This window comes from Salmo trutta, chromosome 30, assembly GCF_901001165.1.
Source record: "Salmo trutta chromosome 30, fSalTru1.1, whole genome shotgun sequence".
Lineage (NCBI taxonomy): Eukaryota > Metazoa > Chordata > Actinopteri > Salmoniformes > Salmonidae > Salmo > Salmo trutta.
Genome location: NC_042986.1, coordinates 39867075 through 39878572, shown reverse-complemented (window position 1 = coordinate 39878572; position 11498 = coordinate 39867075). Strand labels below are relative to the sequence as shown.

At 43.0% G+C, this 11498-nt stretch overlaps 1 protein-coding gene across 1 annotated transcript; it reads right to left on the bottom strand.

Moving 5' to 3' along the window:
• Window positions 1-272: 272 nt before the first annotated feature.
• LOC115168666 (matrix metalloproteinase-9) lies at window positions 273-7630 on the bottom strand. Its single transcript, XM_029724138.1, has 13 exons — window positions 7343-7630; window positions 6803-7041; window positions 6392-6540; window positions 5937-6065; window positions 5361-5534; window positions 5041-5214; window positions 4574-4747; window positions 3473-3628; window positions 2977-3184; window positions 2312-2451; window positions 1961-2111; window positions 1417-1520; window positions 273-1194 (listed from the first exon to the last, which is right to left on the bottom strand). Exons 1-13 carry the CDS (start codon window positions 7484-7486, stop codon window positions 1070-1072), a joined length of 2067 nt encoding a protein of 688 aa, XP_029579998.1. The 5' UTR covers window positions 7487-7630; the 3' UTR covers window positions 273-1069.
• Between the last annotated feature and the right edge of the window lie 3868 nt (window positions 7631-11498).

The window sequence follows — 11498 nt, the reverse complement described above, 5'->3', positions numbered from 1 at the left end:
AATAGCATCTTGATGATTGTATAACCATGGTTAGATGTTACAACGTATCTATTTACTTAGATTTCTTATAATGTAGCAGTGGCAGTGGCACCTTAATAACGCTGGATGTTTGGCTCTGTCAGCTGTGTGGACATTCAACAACAACAAAAAACAGGCATAGCTCCAACTATTATGCGGAACCTCATTGTGTTGACAGCAGAGAGGAAGAGGCTTGGTGACAGCTGCACAAGATGATTAGTTAGCTATATAATTAAAATGACAACAACTAATAATGAAGTGCTATTTGTTTATTGAATTTCCAGTTCTAATACAAAACATTGATTTACTTACAAAATAACTTAAAAGTGATGGAGACACCAATGCGTGACATCCAGTGCAAAATACATGGCTTTTGAGCCAGTTCAGAAATATAAAATAACACCAAATAAACCAACATTGCATTGTTGAACACACAAATAAAACCAGAGGGTAATATACATACAAATTCATGGCTCATCAAAAATATCTGCGCCAGGCAGATAGGCTTAAGCACCAACAGATTGTGAATCGGATCTGCTAGTGCTAAAATCGTTATTTCAGGGCTGTGGTTATCTGTCTCTGGACCCTAGGCTAGAGGACAATAAACCCATTTACTCACACAGTTAGACGGAAATTGCCCATACATGTATATCATTTGGTTTGACCTGAATCAACTGGGGGGGGGGGGGGCAATATTTCACCATCGTACAAAGCACACAAACTGGGGTGTTGTTTCAACTTTACAAACGGCACCCCTTACACCAACAGTACCACAAGCACTCATCTGCATAATTCTCACATCAGAGGTCCCCTTTTATAGCCTCAGGAGAGAGAGAATGGCATAGCAATAAGTTGGCAAGACAGCACAAACAAATCTGGGACTCAGGCTAAGAATGAACATCCTGTTGGAAAGGTTCTTAAATATTCAGCCCAGAAACAGTGCCATAGAAATATACATACTAGAACCGAGATGGCCCCTTAGACCGTCACAAAATACTGACTTGAATGGGGATACTCATTCTAGTATGTCAATTTCTATGGGTAAAGTAGCTCAGTAGCGGTAGTTGGAGGAGTCGGTACACTTCAGGATATCGTACTTCACGTATCCCACACGGTCTACCTGTCTCCTAGAGTTCATTCGCCAGTAAAAACGATCCCGACAGAAGTAGATGTGGCCTAGAGTAGAAACAATCACAATACGTTATGAGGAGTTATAACATGATTGTGAGTTATAACATGATTGTGAGTTACTACATGATTATAATGTGTCTAACTTTGATAAGAAAGTACAAACTAAACTGACAGTTTGTTGTAATATTTGTTTTCCTTCATGTAGAATAAAATAAGGCCCCCTTTTAAAGGTCTACACACAGAGTAAATTAATAATTTAATATTTACCCTTGAAGTGGAAGACATCATGAGCATCATTGGGAACACCCCCGAAGACAATGTCTGTGAAGCGGGGATATCCCTTGTCAATATTCTGGCCCTTCACATCCAGCCTGTAAGGATCAGATACATGTGGTTTGGTTATTACAAAACACAGACCTACAGATACAGTAAATAGTTATAAGTTTAACCCTTCCTTGAGCTCTTCTGATCCTCTTCATCTTCTAGTTACATTTTAGGTCAGTATTCTCTAGGTTATGATAATATAACTTATAACAATATTCTGCTGCTTAGCAGTCACTTTTATCCAAAGCAATTTACAATACAGTGAGTGCATGCATTTCTAGTGTGTGTATGCGATGACAATCCCTTCAGAACTTGAACCCACAACCTTATCTCAACACATCCTCCTTCCTGAACTCAGGTTTTTGTTCTACCTTATGTTCTTTTTTAGTACTAAATTGATATTGATTACTGCATTTTTTTGTGTTTTAGAGCTAGCAAGAAAGGCATTTCACTGTACTTGTATACAGGACATTGAAACTTGACTCACCTCCAGTAGTTCTCTCCACTGAAGAGCAGCACCTTGCCTTTCCCTCTCTGCAGTGCTCCCTCCACCTTCTCTACAGTAGAGGGCAGACCCAGTTTGTCAATGCTGCGGGGTCCCAGGAGACTCTGTCCTGTATACACCCAGAACCTGGTGCCTGTGGGACAACAGAGACAAAGCTTAGAGTGATGTCGTCTGTGTGTGTGTGTGTGTGTGTGTGTGTGTGTGTGTGTGTGTGTGTGTGTGTGTGTGTGTGTGTGTGTGTGTGTGTGTGTGTGTGTGTGTGTGTGTGCGTGTGTGTGTGCGTGGATGGGAAATGTGTGTGTGTGTGTGTAAAAAAATCAGAATTCTGTTTACCTGAGAAGAAGTAGATTTTCTTTGTTACAAGGTCCTCAAAGGCCGTGTCAACAACAGCTGGCAGAGCTGGCCACCTCTCAGACATGGAGAACGGACCCTTCAGTCCACCGTCAGTCTTGCTTGACAGCCTCCAATATTGCCTGTTGGATCAGCAAAAAACATCACAATTATGAATTTAGCAACAATGTATAATTATATTTTACATTGTAAGATAATGGGCTACACTGTCAGAAGAAATTGTGCTATAATGAACCAAAAAGTGTTCATGAGCTCTTATGGTCCTTGTGGTGTAGCTGTTCTTAGTAGTAAAAGGGTAATCCAGTGTAAGGAATATGTGAATCCTTGGCTTGTTTATTTACATTCTGTCCTGTACTCTTACATTGTATATCCTGTTTTTCTCTCCTGTTATCTCTCCCTTAGCTCATAACTCTATCCTGTATCTCTGGTTATTTCTCCCTTAGCTCATAACTCTATCCTGTATCTCTCTCTGGTTATCTCTCCTTTAGCCCATAACTCTGTCCTGTATCTCTCTCCAGTTATCTCTCCCTTATCTCACAACTCTTGTGCTCTCTTAAAAGGGCACAACACCCATTTAACATCAAAGCCCTCAAAAAGGTTCTACTGTCTGACCGCAAAGCAACCTTCTTTTTTAAAAGGTTGCTCACCCGTCCTTGAAGAAGTGCAGGTCTCCATCAATCTCTGTGATGGTGTCGAACTTGTTGATCTGGCAGGGGTCCTGGGATGGGTCCACAGGGTGTGTGGTGGTGGGGCTGGTAGTGGTGGTAGTGGGGGTGTTGGGCTCAGGCTCATCGCTGGGACCAGGTGTAGGGATGGGGGGCCCAGGGGGTGTGGGGTCAGGGCCTGTCTTGGATCCTGGGTGGGAAGATAGTGGGAAGGAAGGCAATGAATGAAATGAACAACACTTAACTATTGTCATTGTTGTTCCATTACCATCTGGTCTCTGTGGTGATAGAGGGAAATACTGCGTTGTTGTATGTATGTATGTTGTGAATTCTGTGGGATCACATGATATTGCAGCCTGGTGCAAGGTCTGTTTGTTTTGCCAACTCCTATGGTCGTTGTCAGTCAAGAAAGCACAAACAGATCTAGGACCAGACTAGGGATATTGTGTAATCATGTCATATTGTGATAATATCATACCATAGAGATACTGAATGCCCTCAACATCATCTCCATGTAGGGAGAAGTCTTCAACGTAGCTGTACATGGGATACATGAGGGCGTCTCTGATGTTGGAGTGGTCCAGACCCAGGGCATGACCAAACTCGTGGGCCGCAACCAGGAAGAGACTGTAGCCTGAGAGAGGAGAGGGTGAGTAGAAACACATCATTAAGTCAGTTGTGGTGTGCACTTATGGCCTGAGTGCCAGTCTGCTATCATGCCAACTACCCGTCAATCATTGTCATGTTTGGCTGTAAAATTACAGTAATGGAGTTGGCTCGAGCACAAACAGATCTGGGACCAGGCTATAGAAGGAGACAACAGATCTGGGACCAGGCTACAGAAGGAGACAACAGATCTGGGACCAGGCTATAGAAGGAGACAACAGATCTGGGACCAGGCTATAGAAGGAGACAACGGATCTGGGACCAGGCTACAGAAGGAGACAACAGATCTGGGACCAGGCTATAGAAGGAGACAAAAGATCTGGGAACAGGCTATAGAAGGAGACAACAGATCTGGGACCAGGCTATAGAATGGGACAACAGATCTGGGACCAGGCTATAGAATGGGACAACAGATCTGGGACCAGGCTATAGAAGGAGAAAACAGATCTGGGACCAGGCTATAGAAGGAGAAAACAAATCTGGGACCAGGCTATAGAATGGGACAACAGATCTGGGATCAGGCTAGTGCACCTACAGTAATATACACTTTCCACACTATTGAACCAAGATGAGCTATACTGCGCTAGCCTGGTTATGCATATACCTAGAATTGTGCTGGAAAGGGCAATTTGAAAGTAAATGATCTGAGCCAGCAGTTTGAATCAGCATGGTAGGTGCCCTGACATTGTCTCTGACTGTCAGCCAGCAGTTTGAGTCAGCATAGTAGGTGCACTGACATTGTCTCTGACTGTCAGCCAGCAGTTTGAGTCAGCATAGTAGGTGCACTTGCGCTGTCTCTGACTGTCAGCCAACAGTTTGAGTCAGCATGGTAGGTGCACTGACGTTGTCTCTGACTGTCAGCCAGCAGTTTGAGTCAGACGGTAGGTGCACTTACGCTGTCTATGTCACTCACCCCTATCTGGGCAGAAGCCCCATTTCGTGTCTGCGTCAAAGTCGCTGGTGGTAGCGCACCACAGCCTGCCGTCTCCCCGTCCCTCGCTGGTGCATGAGTCATACTTCTTCCCCAGGAAGACAAAGGGGAACTGGCACGGCTCTCCCTCAGAGTTTCCACCAATCACAGCCGTATCTGTCATAACACAGACACAACACTATTAGGGAACATGTGTCACTGAAGGCAGGCTAGTGATTAATGTATGTGTGACAGTAATCAGACCTGGGTTCAAATACTATTTGTTTTCTTTAGCTGTGCTTGATTGAGGTTTCCTGGAGCAATGGAACCATTGGAATAGTCCCAAAAATGCAAACCCTGCCCATCTGACTCTCCAGACAGAATCAATAAAACATTCAACGTATTTGAAAGAAAAATAATACTATTTGAACCCAGGTCTGGTAGTGGCTGTAAAGGTGATACTCCCTCACCTCTGTTGGGACAGAAGCCATATTTCTTATCCTTGTCAAAGTTGTCTGTGGTGGAACACCAGCGGTATCCATCACTGCGACCCTCTGTCGTGCAACCTTCATATGTCTCCCCCTGGAACACGAAGGGGAACACACATTCTTTGCCGTTGCTGTTTCCGTCGAATGTGTACAGAACTGTGTGTGAGAAAAGGAGAGAGGGAGCGAGAGAGAGAAAGAGGTAGAGAGACAGGGGGCATATGATTAGAGGCATGTCAAAGCAAACTCTGTCTAAAATACTTTCTGACCAATCATTCCTCTCAAGTATTAACTATCAATCTTACGTTCACTTGGACAGAAGCCGAATTTCTTGTCTCTGCCGTAGTCGGCTGTGGTGGCACACCAGGGCAGGTTGTCAGAGCGCCCCTCTGTGGTGCACGTGGAGTACTGCTTGCCCTCGAAGGAAAAAGGGAAGTAGCACAGGGCACCCTCTGCGTTGCCAAAGCTAGTCTTCACAGCTAGAACAAAAAAGTTATGTTTTTATTGGGAGCAATTGTCAACAATAGCTATTTCAAACATGATTAAATACATATAATAAGATGGTTCACAGCAGCTCAAGATTTCAATCCTACAGATGATGTGGGGATGTTGGCAGAGGCACATAGTTCAGTTCAATCTCAGTCAATAAGATGCTTAAAATGGACACTACGGGGTGACCTAGCACCATGAAATACTTCACACTAGGGCGAGACCTAGCTACATTAAATACTGGACATTACGGGTAGACCAATATCCATGAAATACTGGACACTACGGGGAGACCTAGCTCCATGAAATACTGGACACTACGGGGAGACCTAGCTCCATGAAATACTGACTGACTGAAACAGCCAGGATTGACTATACACCTCCATGCTTACCTGCTCCTTTGCCAAGGGTCCAGTTTTCGTCATCGTCGAAGTGAGCGTCTCCCTGTATGCCCTCACCAGGGGGGAAGGCGTGGGCCAGAAGGCCGTCCTTACCATCAAAGGGGTAGCCGTCTCCATGATCTGGAAAATAACAAGGCAATGAATTAATTCCATTAATTTCATGCAGGGTTGGGGTCAAATATATTTCAATTTGGTCAGTTCCTTCCTTTCATGTTTATTCAATAAAGATTCATTTGGATGTGTATTCTTAGAGATATGTTTTAAAAATGTAAATGTTCTGGGAGGCCGAGGCTGTTTAATTGATGCTTTCAGAGATTGTATGGCACATATTGCATAGCCTTGAAATCCAAAACTGATATGCTCCGTTTCACTGAAGTGAAGCAATTGGTGAAACAGAGCATCAGTTTGGATCCCAGGCTGCATACAGTTACTGCAGCCCTTCTTACCTGCTCTTCCAAATGACACCATGATGTCGGCGGTGCCGTCAAACAGCCGCGTGAAGGTGAGAGGGGTGACATCACTCCACACTTTGAAGGCTCTGGCGAAGGCATCGTCTATCAGAGACGCTTCCATGTCTGGAGAGTAGTTCAGGATCCTAGAGAGAAAAGTAACTCACTATGAAGGCAACTGAGGCTTGAACGGCCACATGTTTAGCTACTTGCTCTGTTTGCTATAAATCATATAGTATTTCCAGGCCATTGTTACACTGTGCACACCTGGCTTTAACATCTCCACACACTATACCTGTAACCCTAACTTCGTCCACACGCTCAATTGCTACCGACTGGGTGGATGAGATTACCCCAACCCTAATGCTAGAACCCTAAACCAGTCCCACATAATCCACTTCACAGTACCTGTATGTAACATCATGATGATCCCATTTCAGGTCCCCGTCAAAGGTCTGGTAGGAGCGTACATCAGGGACCCCACAGCGAGGTGCCTTCATGGCTGCTACCGTAGACTTGTCCAGCGTCCCTGTCTCTTCCAAACCCATCTGCCTCTGCATTCTCATCAGAGCCTTGGAGGTGGACACCATTGACTGGAAACCACTGCGGTGCTGGACGTTCATGTAGCCAAACCTCTTCAGGTAGCTCTGGAGGTAGGAAATAATGAATGCAACCAGATTTAATAGATAATTAGATAAGTGCAAATAATGAGATTGCAAATGTTGAGATAATTGCATATAATTAGAAATTACTCCATTTAGATCGATTGACTTTAGGTTTATATTATAAGTCATGACATTGAGACACGATGGACAATTCGCCAAATGTATTTTCGCAATCCTCCACACACAGCCCAGGCTGTATGTTTTGTTTTCACAACAAATTAAATCTGTTTATAGATTTAAAAATCTAAAACATTTAATGCGTTTCTATGCATCTGCTACTCACGTCTGCCAGCTCCATATCCGTCATGTTCTTGAGGACATCTCCAGGGAAGGTGACAGACACGGTTTTCTTCAGGGGAACACACCATCCACCTACTATGCACATTGCCAACACTAGGAAAACCAGAACTCTATGGTGAGATCTCATGGTGAGACCAAGGTAAGATGAAAGTCGCCCAAAGTAATAGAGAAGATACTATGATGTGCCAGACAGCCAATGAAGGGACTCTCAGTGGCAGTAACAAAGCTTGTAGTGGATAGGATGTTCTCCTTTGGTGCTTTGTGCTTTGGGTTCAGTATTTATGCTCTTAGTCTTAGTCACCCTCTTAACCTCCACCCCCTTTCTCTCTCTCTCTCTCTCTCTCTCTCTCTCTCTCTCTCTCTCTCTCTGTCTATCTCTCTTCCAGTCATTACCCCTCCCACTGGGAGTGAGCATTATGTTATTGTTCAGGGGGTTTCCAAAATGTACTCATCTACAAATGTATCCCAAATATCTAACTTTTTTGTTCCGTTTTGACATGTACAAGGATCACAGGAGATTGGTGGAACCTTAATTAGGGAGGACAGGGCTCGTGGTAATGACTGGAGTGGAAATAAGTGGAATGATATCAAATACATCAACACATGGTTACCATGAGTTCGATGCCGTTCCATTCGCTCCGTTCCAGCCATTATTATGAGCTGTCCTCCCGTCACCAGCCTCCACTGACGAGGATAGCATACACAGTTGGGAACATACACAGTTTAATAATAATGTTTTGGCTTTTATTCTAGTCAAAGCAATGAATGGAATTTTAGCAAAAGAGTGACACTATGACATAAATGTAATCTAAATAACTATTTCTTATGGGAACCTATTTCCTGTAGTAACAGGAAATGCTAGAATAACAACCTATCCCTCAACGTAACCAAGACTGATTGTGGACTACAGGAAAAGGAGGACCGAGCACGCCCCCCATTCTCATCGACGGGGCTGTAGTTGAGCAGGTTGAGAGCTTCAAGTTCCTTGGTGTCCACATCAACAACAAACTAGGTCCAAACACACCAAGACAGTCGTGAAAAGGGCACGACAAAGCCTATTCCCCCTCAGGAAACTAAAAATATTTGTCATGGATCCTGAGACCCTCAAAAGGTTCTACAGCTACAACATCGAGAGCATCCTGACTGGTTGCATCACTGCCTGATATGGCAATTGCTTGGCCTCTGACCGCAAGGCACTACAGAGGGTAGTGCGTACGGCCCAGTACATCACTGGGGTTAAGCTGCCTGCCATCCAGGACCTCTACACCAGGCGGTGTCAGAGGAAGGCTGTAAAAATTGTCAATGACCCCAGCCACCCCAGTCATAGACTGTTCTCTCTAATACCGCATGACAAGTGGTACCCGAGTGCCAAGTCTAGGACAAAAAGGCTTCTCAACAGTTTTTACCCCCAAGTCATAAGACTCCTGAACAGGTAATAAAATGGCTACCCAGACTATTTGCATTGTGTGCCCCGCCACCCCCTCTTTTTACGCTGCTGCTACTCTCTGTTTATCATATATGCATAGTCACTTTAACTATACATTCATGTGCATACTACCTCAACTGTCCCGACCAACCAGTGCTTCCACACATTGTCTAACCGGGCTATCTGCATTGTGTCCCGCCACCCACCAGCCGCCAACCCATCTTTTACGCTACTGCTACTGCTACTCTCTGTTCATCATATATGCATAGTCACTTTAACCATATCTACATGTATATACTACCTCAATCAGCCTGACTAACCGGTGTCTGTATGTAGCCTCGCTACTTTTATAGCCTCGCTACTGTATATAGCCTGTCTTTTTACTGTTTTATTTCTTTACCTACCTATTGTTCACGTAATACCTTTTTTGAACTATTGGTTAGAGCCTGTAAGTAAGCATTTCACTGTAAGGTCTACACCTGTTGTATTCAGCGCATGTGACAAATAAACTTTGATTTCATTGGAACAGGGTATGCTGTAGTGTCCCAGAAATCCATTGGTTTCATTTCCTGTACGAGGTTCTGGGAAAAGCACCTGACGTGTTTGAGTGACATAAATAAATGCATAGTTATGGTTATGGCATGTTTATTCAATGGTCATATTCATCTGTGAGGTTTAACCAGAGGTTGTGCAACTGTAACAAATGTGGAAGCTAAATGTAAAATGTAAAATAATACACAAACTTCTGTTATCTAAAATAATACATTGTAACCACAAAAAAAATATTTATTTAAATGATGATTGCTTCCACTTTTCTATTTTCAGACTTGGAAAACTGTGACTGACTGGGTCAAGCTATAACTACTGTACTGACAACTGTCTAAGATATACAAGCTAACATTCTCTGTCTTTCCCCACAGATCAATGACTGAATACATGTAGTAGATGAGGTATGGTTCAGAATGATATGACTGAAAGCTGACATTGAACTAAATACAAATGATACAAACTAAATAAATTGATACGGAAAGTCATATATTTATACATTTTTACATATATATTTTTTAAATATATATAAGGATCTAATAATGCTATGCACATTATTACACAAATAAAATGCTTCTATCAACACACGTTGTGATTCATTTCACAACATGGCTTACTGAACATGTCCATGTAATAATGATGTAGCAATACCGTCTGTGGTCAATTTGTTTTAGGTAACAAGCTACATTAATGTCACCATAACAGTGATGATCATCACCTGAATCATTGTGATCAAACATGTGAGCCCCATATTAGGTCATAGGAATATCAGTAGTGTGTGTTTCCCAACTGAGGAGATCTTTCATCATTCAAGACTGGTTTTATTTCCAGTCCAAGCATCCGATAACCTTACATAGGCCTATGTAGTCTCAGTGCAACAGCTTTCCAAGTACAGAGTAGGGTATTGGTTTGGTCTTCTGCTTTCCAAACAAAATGGAGACAATGACCCCCGAAAGACCAAATACAACATGACCTATTATTATGATGTGGTTATGTGGTTAATTACTTCTGTATATAGCAGCATTTCAGTGAAGCAGGAAGATGACTCAAACCTGCATGAGGGTTTTTTATTTCCCCCCTCTCTGTCCCCATATACACTGGACCAGATGTGCTGAGTAGCAGTCTACAGCTAGGAATGATCCAGATGATGATACAACTACAGACATTGAATCACATTCATTCTAGTTCTGTAGGCAGGACGTGAGGCAAGGGATTGATGGGAAGCGTTGTCCATCTACTTTCTGCCAGTGGTTGGTAACAGGCTGGTTGGTTTTCTCAGAATTATTGGTAAAGGGATATATATATATATGACAAACAACACCAAAGAAATGTTGTTCCGTGAGCATATCTTGTGTCTTATCTTGATAGCTGTCCAAGGTGCAAAATATAGTTACTCGATCCCATACACAATTCACTTCAGTCTACAGTATACAAGTAGCTTTGATGCACCTGGTATACACATACAGTAACAGCCTAAAAATATACTGCTCCAGTCCAGGAACACACATTGGCCAATGCTCACTGTAGGCCTGATGCCATAAAGGTCCTGTTTAGTAAAGAATGTGTAAAATGGAGGTCAGGAAAAGGTAACAAGTACCATAAAAACAAAGGAAATTGAAAAACCATAGAAACGTCTCTTGGAAATCTCTTACTGTAAAACCACAACAGGAGTCATTGTCTGCATTTATAAACTGGGTGGTTCGACCCCTGAATTCTGATTGGCTGACAGCCATGGTATATCAACCGTATACTACGGGTACGACAAATTATTTATTTTTACTGCACAAGAACAGCCTTTAGCCGTGGTATATTGGTCATATACCACACCCCCCCCGGGCCTTATTGCTTAATTATACCAGCAGAGTTAAGGGAAAATGTGTGGAACAGATCTGCTCTGCTATAGTTTGTCAGAACCTTGCTCGCTTGATGCGTAACAGAAACCTGAAGACTTGTGTTGGCTCTCGAAGCTAATTCCATAGCCTTAAGCTCAGCGTAATTACACAGTCTTGTAAATTGTTCAAACCCAGTCAATCATACTAACTTGCTCCTAAAAAGCTGTTTGTCAGACTCAGCACAGTTGAGACTGACAGAGAGATCTGGAGACTGACAGAGAGATCAAATATCAGATAAATAGACTGTTTTGATGAAGACTGGTCTAATGGACCAG